Raw genomic sequence first — 23325 nt, 5'->3', positions numbered from 1 at the left:
GTTAGTTACTATATAGAGCAATGGAAATATCCGAGCAGTATCCCACTGATGGTTGGGGATTGGCTTTCTGATTCTTCTGTAGTATAACTACTCAACAGTTAAAGCATCGAGAAAGCAACCTTGCCAAGTCTGGCTGAGAAGGAACCCACTTCCATATATAGTTCATAGTTCCTTGAAAGTAGGGTCCCAGGTAGATAGGATAGTGAAGAAGGCATTTGATTTGCTTTCCTTTATTGGTCAGCGCATTGAGTATTGGAATTGGGAAGTCACGTTGCAGCTGAACAGGACATTGGTTAGGCCACTTTTGGAGTACCACAGACATCTGGTCTCCCTGCTATGGGAAAGCTGTTGTGAAACTTTGAAAAGGTTAAGAAAAGATTTACAAGGATTGGCAGGGTTGGAGGGTTTGAGCTAAAAAGAGAGGCTGGGGCTGTTTTCCCTGGAGACTGGAAGCTGAGGGGAATGGATAGGATAAATCATCAAGGTCTTTTCCCTAGTGTGGGGGAGTCCAGAACTAGAAGCCATAGGTTTAAGGTGTGAGGGGAAAGATTTAAAAGGGACCCAAGGGCAATTTTTTCACAAAGAGGGTGGTGCATGTATGGAATGAGTTGCCAGAGGAAGTGGTGGAGGCTGTTACAATGATAACATATCAAAAGCATCTGGATGGGTATATAAATAGGAAGGGTTTAGAGAGATATGGGCCAAATGCTGGCAAATGGGACTAGATTTATATAGGTAATATGGTTGGCATGAATGAGTTGTACCGAAAAGTCTGTTTCTGTGCGGTGCAGCTCAAAGACTCTGGGCATCGCATGATATAACCCATCATGAAAGATTGCATAGAATACCAGGGAACAACCACTTTAAGGTCAGAACTCTAGGTAGCATTTGGAAATCCAATATCTACCAAGTTTGATTGGTGCACGTCTTCCAGAAACCATACTGTATTTATTGCTTGCTTAGCCCTACTAGTACTGTGCTATTGGTGTCTGAGTAACTATCTTGCATTTGGATGTCACACTCTGCTTGAATCACGAGGAATTATTAAGCTGTGTTTCAAATATTTTCGCACACCAGATTAGGTATATCCTATTGTCTAGGAAAAGTCAGTTTTAAAATGATTGGATGATTTCTTGGTGTTAGCCTGAGGTAGAAGATCAAATTCATACTCTAGACTTTGAGCTTAAAAGTAAGGCAGTAGTTGTCAATGCTGAGGTAAAATCTTTCCATTGAGTTACAACCCCAAGGCACTGGCTGCTTCCTCAGATGACTGTGAAAAGTCCCATCATACTTTACAGGAATCTCGGGTAAATTCTTCATAGACTTGTGATCATACTTCCAATCAACATAACCTGGAAAAAACAGAGTACCTGGTCATTAACACAGTGCTATCCATGAGAACTTGTTAGGTGCAAATTCCTTATATTACCATAGGTGTTATAATGCAGAATGGTTAGAAATCATACAATAGCAGGTTATAGTCCAACAGGTTTATTTGGAAGCACTAGCTTTTGGAGCACTGCTCCTTCATCAGGTGAAGAAGCAGTGTCCCGAAAGCTAGTGCTTCCAAATAAACCTGTTGGACTGTAAGCTGATGTTGTGTGATTTTTATCTTTGTATACCCCAGTCCAACACTGGCACCTCCAAATCAGTGCAGAATGGAATTCATTTGTTGAAAAGCACTGCACAACATCCTAAGATCACAAAAGGTGCAATAAATAAATAGTCATTCCAGACATGAAATGTTAACTGTGTGTGTCTCTCCAGATGCTGCTAAATCTACCGATTTTCTCCAGCGTTCTCGGTGTTTGTTTCAGTATTCCAGCATTCACAGCATTTTGCTTTTATTACGATATAAATTGCCCCACTTTCTCTGCCATCTGTAAACTCCTCCAGCCCTACAGCCTTCCAAGAACTCAGATTTTTCCCACAAAACTGACTGTATGCTTGTCCATGATTTCCTTCACCCCACAATTTGGCTTAATATCTCTGTATGAGGTTCTGCGCAAATACTGATTTATAATGTTTCTGTGAAACCCTTTGAGACATCCCCATGACATTAAATGTGCAGTATAAATGGAAACTGTTGTTTTCTTGTTGACGCCTAACTGGACCTCCAGCTTCATTACTTTATTTTGACTCCTATCGGCACTGACATATCTGTATTCAGGTGTATTGCCTTTCATCCCCTCCATTCCACACTTTCCCACCCTCCATTCACTAGTTTTATGTTCTGGGTACATTGCTGATGTAGTTATGTCTCTCCTCTGTTTTTGACCCCAAGTCAACTCACTGAAATGTTATTTAAAAGCAAACATTAGGTGCTTTGATGTGCAGCCTCTTGTTTCCATAGCAACAATTTTCTCATCATGGAAGCAATCTCAGCTAATGATCAGCTCCATGGTTCATTATTTAGTAAACAATTAATTAACTTCTGTAATTTTCAAGGCTGTTTTGTCTGGCAGTGGAAACATCTCACATCTTCGCTTCTACAATTTCTGTCTCCCTCTAACGCCCCTCCCCACCCTATCCTTAAGGGCTTTCATGAGATATTTCTTTTTAACAATCATCTCAAAATAGAGGACGCTGTCCCTGGATTTTTGTTTCACATTCCAAATTGGCTCTCAGCACATTGTCATCTACCAGTCACCATTCCATCTTTATCAAAATTATTTAGCAGTTAAACATCTATCTTCCTGAACAGAAGTTACACAAGAATTTGCAGTTCTACATCACCTTTTGTGGCAGCCACAGCTTAATGATTACCATTCTTACCTCCAAATTTGCTGATTATTTGTTAAGTCTCACTCCAGGACCTGGCCATAATATTTAGACTGAAATCACTGAAGGAGTACCACATTGCTGGAGGTGGTACCTCTCTGATGTGTTATGAGCAGGAGTTTGACCCAGTGACAGTGAAGGAAATAGTGGTTTTGTTCCAGGTCAGGATGGGTGTGTAGCGTGCGGGTGAGGGTTGAGGGGCTGTGGTTGGTGGGGGATGGAATTTATAGATGGAATTTATAGATGGGCAAATGCCTTTGCCCTACTAGATGGGTTTGGAATGTGCTGTCTGAGGAATCCAGGTGCGTTACTCAACATCCTGACTTGGAAATAAAGCACCATTCCTTCACTGTCACTGGATCCAAATCCTGAGCATACCCCTCTCTAATGGCATTGTGGGTGTATCTACAACAGAAAGACTACAGCGGTTCAAGAAGGCAGTCACCTTCTCAAGAGCCTTTTGGGACAGAATATAAATGCTTGCTTAGTCAGTAGCATCCATGTCCCATGAGTGAACAAAAAAAATGCCTTGTCAAATTGGCTCCTTTAAAAACATAAATTCGTTTGGTTTGGGAGAAAATGATGCAAAGGATCTTTTACAAAGTAATTTTGTCACAACCAAAGAGAGAGCCTAAATAAAGAAGGGGAGTAAGTTCATTCCGCATCAGCCAGAAATTTGACAATTTGGGTTATCCCATATAGAGTTGTAATGAATTGAGGAACCTCACTGAGGGCTGGTGCACTAAAGCTGAGAATGGAGGGAGTCAACAATAGTAACAGCTATGTTCAGGGGTGATGGTTCGATTCTCCCTTGCTGGAGATGGTCATTGCCTGGTAGTTGAGTTGTGAAAACCTTACTCATTAATTATCAAGCCAAGACTATATCTTGCTGTGTCTGAATGCAGATTGCTTCAGAATCTGAGGAGTCACGGATGGTCTTGAACGTTCTTCAGTCATCAACAAATATTCCTAATTTGGTCCTTATGATGGAGGAAAAGTCATGGATGAAACAGATTCTGTGCCTAGGACACCACCCTGAGTAACTCCTGCAGAGAGGTTTGAGATGATTGGCTTCGAGAAATTACTTCAACCTTCCTTTGTGCTAAATATGACTCCAATCAGCGAAAGATTTTCTCCTGATTCATCTTGACTTCAATCTTGCTGGGAGACCCTGATGCTGCACTCGATCAAATGCCACCTTGATGTCAAGGGTGGTTGCTCTCACCTCACATCTGGAATCCAGCTCTTGTGTCCACATTTGAACCAAGCCTCTACTGAAGTTGTGGGCCTGATCGAGACCTGAACTACTGTTGTGTAATGGTCAATGATGGCACCAGTAGCAACCTCTTCCATCACTTGGATAATCATCATAAGGAAACTGATACTTTCTTTCTGTAGTACATGTCTTAATGATAGTCAGCATTGATGACTGGATGCTAGCACTGTAGCGGTAATGGAAAAGCCTGACCTTGTGTATGGTTAGCACGTGAGCATGAGCCTTCAGTGCTACTACCAGGAGATTTCAAAGCCTTTACAGTGCCGAGAGCCTTCTGCCCCTTTCTATCCATCATATGGAGTGAATCGAATTGGCTGAAGGCTGGTTTCTGTGATCCTGAGGACCTCAGGCTGAGGTTGACAATCCACTCAGCACTTCTGGCTGAAGATCATTGCAATTGCTTCATTCTTGTCTTCAGCTGTAGCAAAAGGCAGACTGGTGCGGAGCAAAAAAAATCAAATAGGATGCTTCCTACTTGTTCACTCGCCATGTGTGCCAGATCCAGTCTGGTAAATGTGTCCTTCAGCACCTGACCAGCTCAGTAGTGACTGTGCATGCTGCCCAGGGTATATGTTGTGCCCTTGTACATCCTCCAAGTGGTGTTCCAAAATGGGGGAGCTCCAAATCATCAGCTGAGGAGTCTGAGTGGTACCAATCAGTAAGAGATTCATGTGTTAGCTAGGATAACATGAGACTTCATAGGGATCAGGTCTCTCCTAAAGAAACTCTAGTGCGTCATCACTTCTGATGCTGATTGGCAGGACAGACCTAGTGATGGTGATTGTGGTGGACCTTGTCAGTAAGCTATGATAAAAAGTAAAGGTAAAATTGCCTCAGTCCAACTGTCCCATATGAGAGAGAGAGAGAGAGAGACCTCCAGTAGTGAGTTCAATCTGAGAGTCAACATACCTCAAGTGAGGGGTGAGATTGAGCCTTCATGGAATTGAACCTGTACTATTGGCATGACTCTGCATTGTAAACTAGCCATCTAGCTGTCTGAGGAATCAATCCCCAACTAAGGCACATTACAATGAAAATGACTATTACTTGATTGCTCTGTGGCTCAGTTCTCTCAATTTCAGCACAGGATGTTAGTAAGGAAAGCTTTGTACTGTTGAATGGCTGGGTTGGCCATTCTCATTCTAGTGCCTAAGTCAATGCTGAGGTAGAGTCAAATTGGACTTAAAACGTTAATTCTGTTTCTCTCCACAGATGCTGCCAGACCTGCTGAGTTTCTCCAACACCTCCCATTTTTATATGAAGTGATTTGCCTGGTTTCATTCTTTGACTTTCCTGCAGTAGCTTGGTACAACTGAATAATTTGGTAAGTCACTTCAGAAGGTAGTTTAGAGTCTGGAGTCACACGTGGGCATAATCAAGTCAGACATCATGAACATTTGTAAGGACTGTCTCTTTTTACTTTCAGTACTTTTTTTTTGGTCATGGACTGACATGGGAAAAGGACTGATTTTAAAGCCAAGGAATGGAGAAGAAATTTCTGCACTTGTGAAGATAGGTTACTGGAGCTCATTGTGAGTTATGTTTACACTGTTATTTTGAAAGCAGTAGGTGAAGTGACATTAGGTGGTATGACACCAGGGTTTGTGAATAAAGTGAGATGGAGTCAGTAACAGGGAGTTGATTGGTTTGTGCAATTGTGACCACTTGCAGATGCCAAAGTTCATCAGCCTGATAACATCTTTCTGATTGGACCCTGGGCAGAAAAACACCTTTGGGTGAGAGCAGTAGATTTTGTGTTTTATCCCTCTGTAGGAAAATAACTTAAAGTTTGAATGAAACTATTCATTTTTTGTCCACTAGTTGCAATAAGCCATTGCTATTAAACAGTAACAAAAAGACTTTGTAATTACTGTTTCAATCACCCCATGCCTCCTATGAATGATAGAACTGGAGAAAGGAGAGTGAAGAATAGGAAATCTAATAAACCAAAAAAGAACACCATATCAAAGCCACTAGATTTGTGCTATTAAACAGTGTTTCTCAGTCTTTTCCTCTACTCATAATACCAATGTTTCTTTATTTGCCTATGTTTAAATTTGTGTGTAGGGCATTAAAAGGGGGTTAATGTTTCAACAAATAGAGTTACAAAAATATGAACAAGAAACAAACAAAGCCCTTTGAGCCTTCTCCTTTAACCTCAACTTGACATTCCTACATATTCCCAATAATCTTTCATCCCCTTGGTCATCAAGAATCTACCTAGCTCTGCCTTAGACATATTTAAAGATTGTTCATCCACTGCCTTTTAAGAGAATCCCAAAGACTTAAAACCTTCTGAGAAAAAAAGTTTCCTCATCTCCATCTTCAGCATGGTTACTCAGTGGTTAGCACTGCTTGCCTCACAATGCCAGGGACTCACATTCGATTCCAGCCTTGGGCAACTGTTTGTGTGGAGTTTGCACATTCATCCTGTGTCTGCATGTCTTTCCTCTTGACGCTCCGGTTTCCTCCCACAATGCAAAGATGTGCAGGTTAGGTGAACTGGCCATGCTAAATTGGCCATCGTGTTCAGGAATGTGTAGGTTAGGTGCATTATTCAGGGGTAAATGTAGAGTAATCGGCGTAGGAGAATGGATCTGGGTGGAGTACTCTGCAGAGGATCGATGTGGACTTGTTAGACCCAATCGCCTGTTTCCACACTGTAGAGATACTAATTCTAAATGGACACCCCTTACGTTTAAACAGTGACCCCATAACTATGACTCTATCACAAGAATTACATGTTGATAGTTCTTTAGTTTGTTTACCTATGGATCAAACTTGTTCAGTGGTAACAAGCAGACTTGTTAAATATAGAAACCTTGTCAATGTTTCCTATTAACCAAAGTTCTTCAGACAGGTAGAGTTGGGTACTTTGATTCAATTAGTAACTTCTGTGCCAACCTTGACACATTACCAAACCAGGTGGCTTTTTTTTAAAAATTAATGATATTTGTCATGGTCTTTATTACTGAAACTAGCTTTCAATTCCAAATATTTATTAACTAGGGTTGTGACGGTTTTATCACTTTAAAAAGTTATTTTGTTCTGTTTGTTTTTTAAAGGGAGGTTGTAAAGGCAGATGCACTGAGCTGTCTACCAGAAACACTCGAGTAAACAACTGTAAGGTCTTTCAGTTTTTTAAAATGTTGGAACAATGGAAACAGTCTGAATGAGTGTGGCCAGCCCTCACAGACTAGGCTTTCTATTTAGTTTAGTTTTAACATCAGAATCTGCTTGGGGTCTTGGAAGATTTGGGAGCTTCAGTGAATGATTCCTAGCAGCTACTTTCTCTGAAATCTCTCGATGTTGTTTCCTCCTGGAGTGGAGAACTGCATGTAAATATCGTTGTTTGAATTTGCCTTTCTTGTCAAGGGGTATGTTTATGGGATGTTACTATATTGGAGTAGTTAATTAGTAATACGTACTGTATGTATTGTTAGGTTAAGTTGTCCTATAATTAAGTTATACTGAATTCCTCTTTCTTCGGTTTGAATTTTAACTGCAGTGTTTAAATAAATTGCGCTTTGCTTAACGTTGAGTAATTTTACCTATCACACTGCAACTGAAAAATCACCTCTAACTTTAAAACAAGAAAACGTTAAGGTCTAGGCTACCTTAAAATATTCTGAGGGGGTCTGGTCTGCTCTGGTCGATAACTCAGTTAAGTTTGAACAATTAGCATGATAGCATTTAAACCTGTGTCCCCAGAGTATTAGCCTGAGCCTGAATTACTGGGCCAATGATGTTCCCATTTGTATCTTTCCTCGCTACCTAACCCCTCCTTGTGTACATCGGGTGGCATGGTGGCTCAGTGGTTAGCACTGCTGCCTCACACAGCCAGGGAGCCTCCGGCGACTGTCTGGAGTTTGCACATTCTCCCCGTGTCTGCATGGATTTCCTCCGGGTGCTCCGGTTTCCTCCCACATTCCAAAGACATGCAGGTTAGGTGAATTGGCCATGATAAACTCCCCATAGGATTCAGGGATGTGTAAGTTAGGTGCACTGGTCAGGGGTAAATGTAGTCTTAATAAAGTATAATGGGTTGCTCTTCTGAGGGTCGGTGTGGACTTGTTGGGCCTAAAGGCTTGTTTCCACATTATAAGGATTCCGAGATCTATGAAGTGCAAGAGAATCACTGATGTCTCAGTCCTGGACAAGTAGGCTTGGGTGAGGAACCTGCTTTCGGATCATTTTTCTTGTTGCTGGGTTTGGAGGATCTTGCGGTCGCAGAACTGACGTTACTTTTCCAGTGCTTAAAGCCAATATTAGAACTGGTTAAATGTTATATCTCTCTCCATTTTCCTTTCCACACAAGCCAATGCAATTGGGTTTAGATGGTCGTGAAACAGATCAAAGAGAAAATCAAAAGGCTAAGATGCTCAAGCTGAGGAGGTAGGTTTATGGCAATGGGTTGAAAGAAGGATTAAAGGTGAATTATAATCAAAATAAAAGAGGAAATGTGCAGTCAGAGTCCTTCAACAATGAGTTTAAATGCAGACTAAACACATTCTTGCAGGGAGAAAAGGAAGGAAATTTAAAAGTTGAGCTCCCGAGGTGATGAAATAGGCAGTAGAAAACAGAAAGAAAGAGACTTCTGATGCATCCGAATTCAATAGCAAATCAAGGGGCGGCATAGTGGCACAGTGGTTAGCACTGCTGCATTACAGCACCAGGGATCTAGGATGGTTCCACCCTCAGGCAACTGTCTGTATGGAATTTGCTCATTCCCCCCATGTCTGGATGGGTTTTCTCCCACAGTCCAATGATGTGCAGGTTCGATGGATTGGCCATGCTTAATTGCCCATAATGTCCAGGGATGTGCAGGCTGGGAAGATTAGCCATGGGAAGAGCAGGGCTAGGGTAGGAAATGCGTCTAGGGATGGAGGTATGCCCTTAGAAGGTTCAGTGTGGACCCAATGAGCAGAATGACCTACTTCCACACTGTAGGCATTCAAACTGATGTAAAAAGTACCTAGAAAGATAGAAGGAAAACAAAAGGGAGAAATAAGTGGAACCCAAAGCTCCTCTACAAACACAAATATTGCATGAGTGTTCAGAGGAGAGGTGGGGCTGGTTAAAAAGTCTTCTGGAGGTCAAGGCTTCTGTCTTAGCTAAAGAAAAGAATGCAACTAATATCTCAATGAAGGAAATGGTACGAGACAGGATTGGAAAGGGTTTTAACACAAAAAGGATAAAGAGGTGGCCCCAAAGAAAGGTTGACTGTTCAAAGTCGGAAGTTATCCTGTCCAGTTGAGATGTGCATGAGGTTGCTCAGTGCAGTGAAAGTAGAAGTGGAAATTGCCAAAGCTTTGGCCACAATTGTGCAATTCTGCTTTGATATGTGAAATATGCCAGGGAACTGGAGGACTGGAAATTCTACATCCATTGTTCAGCAACTGCAGCATGGCCAGCAAAGGTGAGGAGGGGTTTAGAGGCAATAACCTGTAGTGTGATAGGGACATGTTAAGTAAGTGGGCAAATACATGTCAGATGCTGTATCTGTGAGTTTATCAATTTTGGTAGCAAAAACAGGGAGACAGATTATTATGTGAATGGTGATGGATTGAGAAGGGGGAATGTGTAATGAGACTTGGCTGTCCTTGTATACAAGGTGCTGAAAGTAGGCATGACGTGCACAGGCGAATGAGTGCTGGCCTTTATAGCAAGAGAATGTGAGTACAGGAACAGGGATGTTTTAATCATTTTTCAATGTGGGCATTGCTGGCTGGGTCAGCATTTTTTGCCCATCCCTAATTGCCCTTGAGAAGATGGTGGCGAGTTGCCATCTTGAATGCCTTGCTGCATCTGTGCAGAGTATTTGTTAAGTCCACACTTGGACTACTGCCTGCATTTTGGTTTTCTTATCTGAGGAAGGATATTCTGTCTAGTGAGGGAATGCAGCAAAGGTTTACCAGGCTGATTCCTGGGACAGGCAGAACTGACATATGGAAAGACGCTGGATGATAGGACTAAATTCACCAGAGTTTAAAAGCATGAGGGGGGATTTCATAGAAATCCAAAAAATTCTACCATTCAAAGGAATGCATGATGAACAGAAAGACTTAGGGAAGTACAGAGGATCAGAGGGACCTTGTCGTGTATATCAGTCCATTAAGCTTTCAGGACAGGTGAATAAAGTGGTTGAAAAGCATATAGTACACTTACCTTTATTCGCCAAGGCATGTGGTTTAAGGGCAGAGAGGAAATGCTGAAACTGTACTGAATTGAATTGAATTGAATTTATTGTCACGTGTACCAAGGCACAGTGAAAAGCTTTGTCTTGCGAGCAATACAGGCAGATCACAGAGTTAAGTAGCCCAAATAAGTAAATAATAGGTAAAAAGCAGCAAAAACAAAAACACAGGTGCAGGTGAATGTTAAGAGGTTGTGAGTCCATTCAGTATTCTAACAACAGTCGGGTAGAAACTGTTTCAAAATTGGCTGGTGTGAGTGTTCAGGCTTCTTTATCTTCCCCCCAATGGTAGAGTTTGTAGAAAAACATTGCCAGGGTGGGATGGATCTTTGAGAATGCTGGCAGCCTTTCCTTGACAGCCAGCCTGGTAGATGGATTCTATAGATGGGAGGTTGGCCTTTGTGATTGTCCGGCTGAGTTGACCACTCTCTGTAACCGTCTCCGAACTTGAATGTTACAGTTGCCATACCAGGTAGTGATACATCCAGTCAGAATGCTCTTGATGGTGCACCTATAAAAGTTGGCAAGGGTATTCACTGTCATGCCAAATTTTTTCAGCTGTCTGAGGAAGAAGAGACATTGTTGGGCCTTTGTAACCAGTGTGTCCACATGGAGAGTCCAAGAAAGCTTGTTGTGGATGACCACTCCCAGGAGCTTGACTCTCTCCACTCGTTCCACCTCTGTGCTGTAACTGCGTAGGGGCATGAATAACATCCTGCCAAAAGTCAATAATGAGTTCCTTGGTTTTGCCAGCATTGAGAGCTAGGTTGTTCTCAGTGTGCCATTTTTCAAGGTTTTCCACCTCCCACCTGTAGTCTGTTTCGTTGATATCTGAAATTTGACCGACTATGGTGTTGTCATCAGCGAACTTGTAAATGGCATTAGTCTGGTATTTGGCGACGCAGTCATGGGTATACAGTGAGTACAGCAGGGGGTTGAGTATGCATCCCTGGGGGCTCCAGAATGGACCTCCAGATAGAACATCTGAGGGGTGAATACTGAACAGGTGGTTTCCTATTTCAGTGGGCTACTGCCTTAACCAAAACAATAGGCAAAAGGAAACCAAACAAATTTGTGAAACATTGATCCATTGATACCGCCAACAGTAATTGGGACCCTATTGATGTACTTCCAACTTATGTCATGTTGAGGAAACAGGAAGGCTGCAGAAAGACTTGGACAGGCTAAGAGAGTGGGCAAAGAAGTGGCAGGTAGAATACAATGTGGGAAAGTGTGAGGATACATACTTTAGCAGGAAGAATAGAGGTGTAGAATATTTTGAAAATGGGGAAAGGCTGCGAAAGTACAGATAACAGTTCGGGATTCTCTTAAGGTTAACATGCAAGTTCAGTTGGCGGTTAGGGTGAGAAATGCATTTCATTTGAAGAGGGTGAGAATACAAGAGTGGGGATGTACAGCTGTGTAAAGCTCTGGTCAGATCGTGTTTGGAATATTGTGAGCAGTTTTGCATCCCAATATCTAAGGAAGGATATGGTGATACTGGAGGGGGTCCAGGGAAGTTTACCAGAATGATTCTGGGGATGAGGGGCTTTTTATACGAGGAGTGGTTGAGGTCTTGTGGTCTGTACTTAATGGAGTTTAGAAGGATTCATCGAGATTCATCAAAACTTACAGAATACTGAGAGGGCTTGGATAGAGTGGGCGTGGAGAAGATGTTTCCATTAGTAGGGTTGAACTAGAAACTGACAACACAGCCTCAGAGTGAAGGTACACCATTTAGAACTGAGATGAGGAGGAATTTCTTCAGCCAGAAGGCGGTGAATCTGTGGAGCTCATTGCCGCAGAAGGCTGTGGAGGCCAAGTCATTAAGTGTACTTAAAACAGAATAGATGGGTTCTTGATTAGTAAGGGAATCAAAGAGGTACCTGATTTTGAAAAATCGAGGCACCTCCAAAACTTTTGTCCAAATTGAGCTCTGAGCAGAATAAACCATAACCCCCATCCAAATTTCAGCCCTCCCCCTCGCCTCCAAATTCCAGCCTGAGGTGGGGAAGGAGGGTTCTAAATTTCCTAATGGTTCTTTGCCATGTAAAGCAGCACCTCCTCCACAATAACACTCAACACTGTTGCCCTACAAGGATGCATTCTTAGCCCCCTACTGTACGCCGTGTACACTCATGACTGTGTAGCCAAAATCCAAATGAACACCATCTACAGGTTTGCTGACTACACCACCATGGTAGGACAGATATCAAACAATGAGGAGTCAGAATACAGGAAGGAGATAGAAGGCTTGGTGTTGTCATGCAATGATAACAACCTTTCTCTCAATGTCAGCAAAACAAAACAACTGTTCATTGACTTCACGAAGAAATGAGGAGGACACACCCCTGTCTACATCAATGGAGCTTAGGTGGAGAGGGTCGAGAACATTAAGTTCCTTGGAGTGATGACAGCTGACAACCTGTGCTGGACTTCCCATGTAGATGCGACGGTCAAGAATGGACAAAGTATCTTCTTCCTCAGGCAACTAAGGAAATTCTGTATGCCCATAAGGACCTTTATCAAATTCTACAGACACATAACAGAAAGTATTCTATTTGGGTGCATAATGGCCTGGTATGGCAACTGCTCTGCCCAGGACCGTAAGAAACGGCACAGTGGTTAGCACTGCTGCCCCCAAAATTAGGGATGGGCATTAAATGCTGGTCCCCAGAACATTAAATGAGTCACTGGATTAACAGTGCAGCGATAATGCCATTAGGGCATTGCCACTAGGGGCGGCACGGTGGCACAGTGGTTAGCACTGCTGCCTCACAGCGCCAGAGATCCGGGTTCAATTCCCGCCTGGGGCGACTGACTGTGTGGAGTTTGCATGCTCTCCCCGTGTCTGCGTGGGTTTCCTCCGGGTGCTCCGGTTTCCTCCCACAGTCCAAAGATGTGCAGGTCAGGTGAATTGGCCATGCTAAATTGCCCGTAGTGTTAGGTAAGGGGTAAATGTAGGGGTATGGGTGGGTTGCGCTTCGGCGGATCGGTGTGGACTTGTTGGGCCGAAGGGCCTGTTTCCACACTGTAAGTAATCTAAAAAAAAAACTACAGAAGGTGGTGTGCACAGTCCAGACTATCACAGAAGCCAACCTTTCATCCATGGGCTCCATTTACTTTTTGTTATTGTGGAAAGGCTTCCAATGTATCAAAGACCTGTCCCGCCTCAGTAATGCTCTCCTACAACCTTTTTCATCAGGTAGAAGATACAGAAGCTTCAACACATGCACTAATAGGATCACAAATAGATTCTTCCCAGCCATTATTAGACTGATGAATCAACTCTCTAACTTCAAACAATGTTGATCTTGCTTTGAGCACCTCCTGTGCAGCCATAACCTTGTATCCCTTGCTCTAAGCAACCTGCGATCTGTATGTCCTTGTTTGCGATGAGCTGCCTGCAAACAAAGCTTTTTACTGTACTTAGGTATATGTGACTGCAATAAATCAAATCAAGTTGTGAGCAGGTTGGAGGCTGCAGGCAGCAGGATAGCCACTAGGTGAATTTTACGGTCAACCCCACTCTCTGCAAAACCACGGGTGGGTGCTGTAAATGTCTGCCTCTAGAAACAGTGGGGGGTCAAATAAATGTTGTGCCCAAGGTAGTGAGGGATGTGGGTCAAAGGCATATGGGTTATGCCACAGATCAACCATTATCTCATTAAATGGTTGAACAGGCTCAATGGGCTGAATGGTCTTCTCTTGTTCCCACGTTCCTCGACATAGACAATTAAAGTTTTATCAATGTGTACAAGACTTTGGTCTGTCTTTGTCTAGAACTCTTTTGTTCCCATTCTAGGTGTGCCACAAGATGTTGCCTGGTGACCTGCTGCTGTTGATGTTTGGCAAGTTCTCACTCAACATTGAACCTTACACCCTATATGAATCTTACATGTTTGTGGAGCACACCCTTAAATTCCTACTTACACCTCAAAACAAGAAGGGTTGATAAACAAGAAAAGCACTTTGGGCCGATCATTCAGTCCAAGGCCCTGCCCCTGATCTCCATGGAGGGCTGAATGGCCTGCTTTTGCTTGTAAGCCTTAAGTCCCCTTCTGTGCTTGGCTAGTATTGTGCTTTGCTATGTAAGGGGCAGGCAAGCACCATCATCATCATCTCTCTTGAAGTTACAGCTCAGATTATTGATCGCTGCATTACCTCAACACTCAATGCAAGGTGACAGACAGGAGGCAATGCCCTAATGGCATTATCGCTGCACTGTTAATCCAGTGACTCATTTAATGTTCTGGGGACCAATGTTCACATCCCACCAACTGGAATTTGAATTCAATAAAAAAAAATCCGGAATTTAGAGTCTAACGATGACCGTGAATCCATTGTCACTTGTTGGAAATCCCATCTGCTTCACTAATGTCCTTTAGGGAAGGAAACTGTCATCTTTACCTGATTTAGACTACATGTGACTCTATAACCATAGCAATGTGGTTGACTCTTAACTGCCCCCAAAATTAGGGATGGGCATTAAATGCTGGCCTAGCCAGTGACGCCCACATAGAGTCATAGAGTCAGAGATGTACAGCATGGAATTAGACTCTTCGGTCCAACTCGTCCATGCCAACCCAATATCCTAACCTAATCTAGTCTCATGTGCCACTACATGGCCCGCATCCCTCCAAACCCTTCCTATTCATATAGCCATCAGATGCTTGTTAAATGCTCATTCCATACATGCACCACCCTCTGTGTGAAAAAGTTGCCCCTTACATCCCTTTTATATCTTTCCCCTCTCACCCTAAACCTATGGCCTCTAGTTCTGGACTCCCTGACCCCAGGGAAAAGACTTTGCCTATTTGCCCTATCCATGCCCCTCATGATTTTATAAATCTCTATAAGGTCACCCCTCAGTCTCCGATGCTCCAGGAAAAACAGCCCCAGCCTATTCAGCCTCTCCCTATAGCTCAAATCCTCCAAACCTGGCAACATCCTTGTAAATCTTTTCTGAACTCTTTCAAGTTTCATAACATCAGGAGACAAGAATTGCATGCAACATTCCAAAAGTGGCCTAATCCCATGAATGAATTTAAAAACAGGCTTAACACCGGCTGCAGTAATAAGGGAGCAGTGCACTGGCTGGGAGGTTGTTCTTTAGATGAGATGTTGAAATGAAAGCCATTTGTCCTCTTACAAATATGTAAAATATCACTCCGCACTGTTCCAAAAAACAGGCAGAGCAGTTTTCCATAGGATTCCGTCCAAAGTTTAGCCTTTAACCAAATTGAGTATCTGGTAAATATTATAAACATCACTGTTGGTGGGAGCTCGCACTGTGTAAATTAGCCACAATACAGCAATGACTTACTTCATTGGCACTAAAGCATGTTTGGAAATCCTGAGATCATATGTAAATGTTAATCTTTCCCTCCTTTGACCCACAGTTAAATGCTATGTAATTTGAAGGGAGCAAAGAGAATGGAAAATCAGCTGACCAGAACTTGAACAAAAGGAAAGCAGCTTGGAATTTCCTTTTAGTTCACTGGCAAATATTTAGCAAAAGCAGAATAAATGACTAAAAATGGACATTTACTCCATTTCTCCGGTGATTTTACAAATCTCCCATTAAGATGATGGAGAGAAAGGACAAAATGATTTGAGACCTCATGTCTGTTTTACATATTAATTCCTGTGGCTAACTTCTCCTCTTCTGTTCCTTTACCTTCAAGCTCTCTGTCAAATATTATTGCATTTGGTCTCTAGTATCAAATATTTAGCTAAATTCTCTAATACTTGTATTTTATAGTCATGATGTACACAACCAACTGATTGACACTTTATTCAGCACTGTGACCCTCTCAGCTTATTTATTTTCAAATTCTGCCTTTTTGAATTAAATACATTTGACTTTTTAATGCACTTGTGCAAAGTATTACAGATGACCATTTATTAGGGGCATTAATTACTTAACTAAGTGGTTTATCCACTGACATTCGAAGGTACAAACCTCAACACACTCTAATTACTAAACAATCTATAACAATCTTGAACTGATCACAGTCTGCAAAATGCTTCTCCCAGTTAATCAAATGGGCAAAAGTTGGCAAATGGAGTATAATTTGGGAAAATGTGAAGCAATTTGTTTTGGAAGGGAGAACAAAAGGACAGTATTATTTAAAAGAAGGAAAACTACAGAAAGCTGCAATGTAATGGGACTTGGTAAGTGAAGTTCCAAGCTATTTAGCCTTTGCTCAGAAGACAATATGTCCATACCGGGGATTATCCTAGTAAACCTTCTCTGAACTGCCTCCAATGAAATGTTATCTTTTCCTAATTAATGGAACCAAACTTGCTCACTGTACTCTAGATGTGGTCTCACCAGCACCTTGAACAGTTGCAGTAAGACTTCCCCACTCTTATACTCCAACCTCCTTGAAATAAGGGCCAACGTTCCATTAGCCTTCCTGATGACCTGTGTGCTAGCTTACTGTGTTACATCCACAAGGACCCCAACTGTGCTTTATTGTTCGTTGATACTCTGACCAAATGATAGCTGTTGGATCTAAGGGTGAAAGTGAGGACTGCAGATGCTGGAGATTAGAGTCGAGAGTGTGGTGCTGGAAAAGCACAGCAGGTCAGGCAGCATCCGAGGAGCAGGAGCATCCATTCCTGATGAAGGGCTTATGTCCGAAACGGCGATTTTCTTTCTCCTTGTATGCTGCCTGACATGCTCTGCTTTTTTAACACCACACTCTCGGCAGTTAGATCTCAGTCTTATAAATATCAATTGAAAGTTTGTCCAGCAGGCTAAGATAAAAGGTAGGGAGGAGGGACTTGGGGGAGGGGCGTCGGAAACGTGATAGGTGGAAAGAGGTCAAGGTGAGGGTGATAGGTCAGACTGGGGTGGGGGCGGAGAGGTGGGGAAGAAGATTGCAGGTTAGGAAGGCGGTGCTGAATTCGATGGATTAGACTGAGACAAGGTGGGGGGAGGGGAAATGAGGAAACTGGTGAAATCCGAGTTCATCCCTTGTGGTTGGAGGGTTCCTAGGTGGAAGATGAGGCGCTCTTCCTCCAACCGTCATTTTGTTGTGGTCTGGCGATGGAGGAGTCCAAAAACCTGCATATCCTTGGTGGAGTGGGAGGGGGAATTGAAATGTTGAGCCACAGGGTGGTTGGGTTGGTTGGTCCGGGTGTCCCAGAGGTGTTCTCTGAAACGCTCCGCAAGTAGCCGGCCTGTCTCCCCAATATAGAGGAGGCCACATCGGGTGCAGAGGATGCAATAGATGATGTGTGTGGAGGTACAGGTGAATCTGTGGCGGATATGGAAGTTTCCTTTGGGGCCTTGGAGGGAGGTGAGGGGGGAGGTGTGGGCGCAAGTCTTGCACCTCCTGCGGTTGCAGGGGAAGGTGCCGGGAGTGGAGGTTGGGTTGGTGGGGGGTGTGGACCTGACGAGGGAGTCACGGAGGGAGTGGTCTTTACGGAATGCTGATAGGGGAGGGGAGGGAAATATATCCTTGGTGGTGAGGTCCGTTTGGAGGTGGCGGAAATGACGGCGGATGATGCGCTGAACATGGAGATTGGTGGGGTGGTAGGTGAGGACCAGTGGGGTTCTGTCCTGGTGGCGGTTGGAGGGGCGGGGCTCAAGGGCGGAGGAGCGGGAAGTGGAAGAGATGCGGTGGAGGGCATCGTCTACCACGTTGGGGGGGAAATTGCGGTCCTTGAAGAAGGAGGCCGTCTGTGTTGTGCGTTTTTGGAACCGGTCCTCCTGGGAGCAGATGCGATGGAGTCGAAGGAATTGGGAGAATGGGATGGCGTTTTTACAGGGGGCAGGATGGGAGGAGGTGTACTCCAGGTATCTGTGGGAGTCGGTCGGTTTGTAGTTGATGTCCGTGTTGATTCAGTCGCCTGAGATAGAAATAGAAAGGTCGAGGAAGGGGAGGGAGGAATCTGAGACTGTCCAGGTGAATTTGAGGCCGGGGTGGAAGGTGTTGGTGAAGTGGATGAACTGTTCAACCTCCTCGTGGGAGCACGAGGCGCGCTGATACAGTCATCGATGTAGCGGAGGAAAAGATGGGGGGTGGGGCCAGTGTAGTTGCGGAAGATGGATTGTTCCACATACCCTACGAAGAGGCAGGCATAGCTGGGGCCCATGCGGGTGCCCATGGCTACTCCTTTTGTTTGGAGAAAGTGGGAGGATTGGAAAGAAAAGTTGTTCAGGGTGAGGACCAGTTCAGTCAGTCGAAGGAGGGTGTCAGTGGAAGGGTACTGGTCGGTACGGCGGGAAAGAAAGAAGCAGAGGGCTTTGAGTCCTTCGTGATGGGGGATGGAGGTGTACAGGGACTGGATGTCCATGGTGAAAATAAGGCGCTGGGGACCGGGGAAGCGAAAATCATGGAGCAGGTGGAGGGCATGGGTGGTGTCCCGAATGTAGGTGGGGAGTTCTTGGACTAAATGGGACAGGACGGTGTCAAGGTATGCAGAGAAGAGTTCGGTGGGGCAGGAGCAGGCTGAGACAATGGGTCAGCCGGGGCAGTCAGGTTTGTGGATTTTGGGCAGGAGGTAGAAGCGGGCGGTGCGAGGTTGTGGGACTATGAGGTTGGAGGCGGTGGATGGGAGATCCCCCGAGGTGATGAAGTTATGGACGGTCTGGGAGATGATGGTTTGGTGGTGGGGGGTGGGGTCATGGTCAAGGGGGCAGTAGGAGGAGGTATCTGCGAGCTGGCGTTTGGCCTCAGCGTGGACATCCAGTCCCTGTACACCTCCATCCCCCATCACGAAGGACTCAAAGCCCTCCGCTTCTTTCTTTCCCGCCGTACCGACCAGTACCCTTCCACTGACACCCTCCTTCGACTGACTGAACTGGTCCTCACCCTGAACAACTTCTCTTTCCAATCCTCCCACTTCCTCCAAATGAAAGGAGTAGCCATGGGCACCCGCATGGGCCCCAGCTATGCCTGCCTCTTTGTAGGATATGTGGAACAATCCATCTTCCGCAACTACACTGGCCCCACCCCCCACCTTTTCCTCCGCTACATCGATAACTGTATCGGCGCTGCCTCGTGTTCCCACGAGGAGGTTGAACAGTTCATCCACTTCACCAACACCTTCCACCCCGACCTCAAATTCACCTGGACAGTCTCAGATTCCTCCCTCCCCTTCCTCGACCTTTCTATTTCTATCTCAGGCGACCGAATCAACACGGACATCTACTACAAACCGACCAACTCCCACAGCTACCTGGACTACACCTCCTCCCATCCTACCCCCTGTAAAAATGCCATCCCATTCTCCCAATTCCTTCGACTCCGCCGCATCTGCTCCCAGGAGGACCAGTTCCAAAAACGCACAACCCAGATGGCCTCCTTCTTCAAGGACCGCAATTTCCCCCCCAACGTGGTCGATGCTGCCCTCCACCACATCTCTTCCACTTCCCGCTCCTCTGCCCTTGAGCCTCACCCCTCCAACCGCCACCAGGACAGAACCCCACTGGTCCTCACCTACCACCCCACCAATCTCCATGTTCAGCGCATCATCCGCCGTCATTTCCGCCACCTCCAAACGGACCTCACCACCAAGGATATATTTCCCTCCCCTCCCCTATCAGCATTCCGTAAAGACCATTCCCTCCGTGACTCCCTCGTCAGGTCCACACCCCCCACCAACCCAACCTCCACTCCCGGCACCTTCCCCTGCAACCGCAGGAGGTGCAAGACTTGCGCCCGCACCTCCCCCCTCACCTCCCTCCAAGGCCCCAAAGGAAACTTCCATATCCGCCACAGATACACCTGCACCTCCACCCACATCATCTATTGCATCCTCTGCACCCGATGTGGCCTCCTCTATATTGGGGAGACAGGCCGGCTACTTGCGGAGCGTTTCAGAGAACACCTCTGGGACACCCGGACCAACCAACCCAACCACCCTGTGGCTCAACATTTCAATTCCCCCTCCCACTCCACCAAGGATATGCAGGTCTTTGGACTCCTCCATCGCCAGACCACAACAAAACGACGGTTGGAGGAAGAGCGCCTCATCTTCCGCCTAGGAACCCTCCAACCACAAGGGATGAACTCGGATTTCACCAGTTTCCTCATTTCCCCTCCCCCCACCTTGTCTCAGTCTAATCCATCGAATTCAGCACCGCCTTCCTAACCTGCAATCTTCTTCCCGACCTCTCCCCCCCACCCCAGTCTGACCTATCACCCTCATCTTGACCTCTTTCCACCTATCACATTTCCGACGCCCCTCCCCCAAGTCCCTCCTCCCTACCTTTTATCTTAGCCTGCTGGACAAACTTTCCTCATTCCTGAAGAAGGGCTTATGCCCGAAACGTCGATTCTCCTGTTCCCTGGATGCTGCCTGACCTGCTGCGCTTTTCCAGCAACACATTTTCAGCTCTGATCTCCAGCATCTGCAGACCTCACTTTCTCCTCAAAAATATCAATTGAGCCCAGTGTTTGAGGAGTCAGGGTTCAAGATTTGAAATACCCTCTGTGTGAGAAAATACTTTTTCATTTTGCTCTTGCATGGCCCAGCTCTAATTTTAAGCTAAAGTTGCCATTGTCCTTCATCTCCCAATAGAGGAAATAACAATTCCCAGAACAGATCAGCTGTCTTCCCAGTAAAACAATCGCTCCTACCATATTCAATAATCCTCTATCAAGCTGTAAAATCTCCAGCAATAGTGTGATACAACTCCAAAGCCTCTCCTCTTCCTCGCCTCCTCTTTAACACTCTACTCACTTTTCCCGAGTCCTCTCAAGCCTTCTCTGCCTTCCCTCCATTTCACACCCCTTCATTTACTCCATCCTTCCCCCTCACTCTATCTCTCTTCACCCCTATCGTCCCCTCTTCCCTTCCTTCTTCTGCCAAAGCCCCACCCCTCATCCTCCCATGGCTGCTCCCTACCCTGCTTCCAATTCCCATTATCCCATTCCCAAACCAACAATCTCCCCTGCACCCCTTCTTTAATCTCTCCCAGCCAACCCACTGCCTTATTCCCCTTCCACCATCGATTCCCATCCCATCTTCTTTCTCCTGCCAACCCCTCAACTCTGGGCAACTCTCTCCTTGCCCCCTCCTTAACCCCATGCTTCCCTTCCTTAACCCCATGACAACCCCTTGCTGCCTGTGGAACCTTGTCCTGGCTATGAACCCCTTGTCATGGCAGCCAGTGAAATTGCAACATGAATGAATTAAACAATCTGGAATTTAAAGTTAATTTCAGTCATGGTGGTTATGAAACCATTGTTGATCTTTGTAAAAACCAATCTGAAGGATTAATGCCCTTTAAGGAAGGAAAAATCTGCCATCCTTTACCCAGCCTGGTCGACATGTGACTCCAGTCCCACAGCAATGTGGTTGGCTCTTGACTCCCCTCTGAAAATACCCCTGTGAGGCCATTCAGTCCAAGGGCAATAAGGGAATGGCAATAAATGTTGGTCTTAACAGTGACAGCCCACATGGATGGAAGAAGAAATAAAACTTTTTTCTAGTAACAAAGATTGCTTAATCAATATTGATCACCATGCCTCCACGCTTTTAGATTTAATCTGGAAACACGGAGAACAGCAGTCATCAGCTGTGTTCTTAAGAATGCGTGTCATTTGCCAGACTAAGTTTGAGTACACAAAACTGTTTATCACTGATAGTAACAATTTCCTCTCCCAGTGCTGAGCAGGAAACATATGTACTGGATCACTATCAATCCCTGGCCCCCTTCATCCACCCCCATAGGAAAGATACCTAGTTGGGTCCATAACAAAGCAGAGTGTGATCTGAGTGGTTTCAATATTGAACTTTCTCTGTGCTGTCTGCAGATTGGAAGCCTGAGAGCGTGGAATGGAACAAGAGAGTCTTGAATCGACAGGACGGGACCAGGAATGGGGTGGGTGGGGATTGATACAAGGATGTCAAGGGTGACTGATGAATAATCCTTGAGCTTTAAGTTCAACTCCAACCCACTCAGCAAAGCACTCCTCTCCCACCCACTCTGTCATTGCAACAGAAAGTAAAACCTTCTCCATACAATTCTCAGTTCATGCTGCAGTGACAGAATTCAGGATATTTGTACAGCACAGTCTAAGAGACTAAAAGCTGAAGGTGAAGCTGCTAGTAAAGGAAAGGCAAGCGACATTTAGTTAGCCATTGCTCCCTGGCAAACAAATACATGTCAGCTCCTCTCCGGAGGGAAGCGATAGCAGTTTCCTCCACACTCCAATGATTCTGGAATAGTATGCCCTTGTGTGTTACCTGTGCGCCTTTCTTTAAGAGAGATTCAGCGAACGCCTTCCCCAGCCCTTGTGACGCTCCCGTTATCAAACCCACACAGTTCTTCAGGATCATCTTACTGGCTGTGCTGCAATGCTCAGGTTTTCCAGCCGGGAGCTTGTCCTGCTCCTACCTGCACTCGCACTAACAAGGGACTTCTTGCTGTGAACAACACTGCAGGCTGGCCCCTGGCCAGGAAACGCCTGCAATAGCAACTCTTTCAAAAAGTAGCAGCCAGTTTTCTGAACCCTTTTCTGCCGCCTGCTAGTTGTCAGTCAAACTATCCAGGAGGTTCCACTCGACAAAAATAAAAAACCCCGATTTAATAATCACGATGCACCCTCAACATTGAAGGAGCATTCAGTACCTCCACGTGTCCAGTTTTATAATATTTCAAAATAGACTTTATTCATTAAAAAAAACTTTATTAGATTAGATTCCCTACATTATGGAAACAGGCGATTTGGCTCAACAAGTTCACACCGACTCTCTGAAGAGAATCCACGCAGACCCATTCCCCTACCCTATATTTACCCCTGCATCTAACACTATGGGCAATTTAACATGGCCAGTTCATCTGACCTGCTTATCTTTGGACTGTGGGAGGAAACCAGAGCACCCAGAGGAAACCCACACAGACACGGGGAGGACGTGCAAATTCCAAACATATATATGTGCATAACCACAAATGCATTTGCATTCTGTACAGTCAAAGAAACAAAATCATTGGAGTTAAATACTAAATAAAAACGGAAAGAACTGCGGATACAGCTGCTGGAAAAGCTCAGCAGGTCTGGCAGCATCTGTGTAGAGAAATCAGAGTTAACGCTCTGGGCCCAGAGAC

General features: G+C 45.0%; 1 protein-coding gene across 2 annotated transcripts in view; it reads right to left on the bottom strand.

Moving 5' to 3' along the window:
- The window catches only part of LOC122557178 (15-hydroxyprostaglandin dehydrogenase [NAD(+)]-like), a 105127-nt gene extending 82501 nt beyond the window's left edge, over positions 1-22626 (bottom strand). Inside the window, exon 1 of one of the 2 annotated variants that reach the window (XM_087973830.1) lies at positions 22464-22626. In XM_087973830.1, the coding sequence (XP_087829956.1) occupies positions 22464-22556 (93 nt within the window). In that variant the 5' untranslated portion in view covers positions 22557-22626. The remainder of the gene's footprint in view (positions 1-22463) is intronic. The other variant, XM_043704579.2, reaches the window with a different exon arrangement.
- Between the last annotated feature and the right edge of the window lie 699 nt (positions 22627-23325).

The sequence above is a fragment of the Chiloscyllium plagiosum genome, unplaced genomic scaffold (assembly GCF_037043375.1).
Source record: "Chiloscyllium plagiosum isolate Xiang-an unplaced genomic scaffold, Cpla_swu_hap1 HiC_scaffold_2, whole genome shotgun sequence".
NCBI lineage: Eukaryota > Metazoa > Chordata > Chondrichthyes > Orectolobiformes > Hemiscylliidae > Chiloscyllium > Chiloscyllium plagiosum.
The sequence above is the reverse complement of the archived record's forward strand: the minus strand, read 5'-3'. Positions and strand labels throughout refer to the sequence as shown.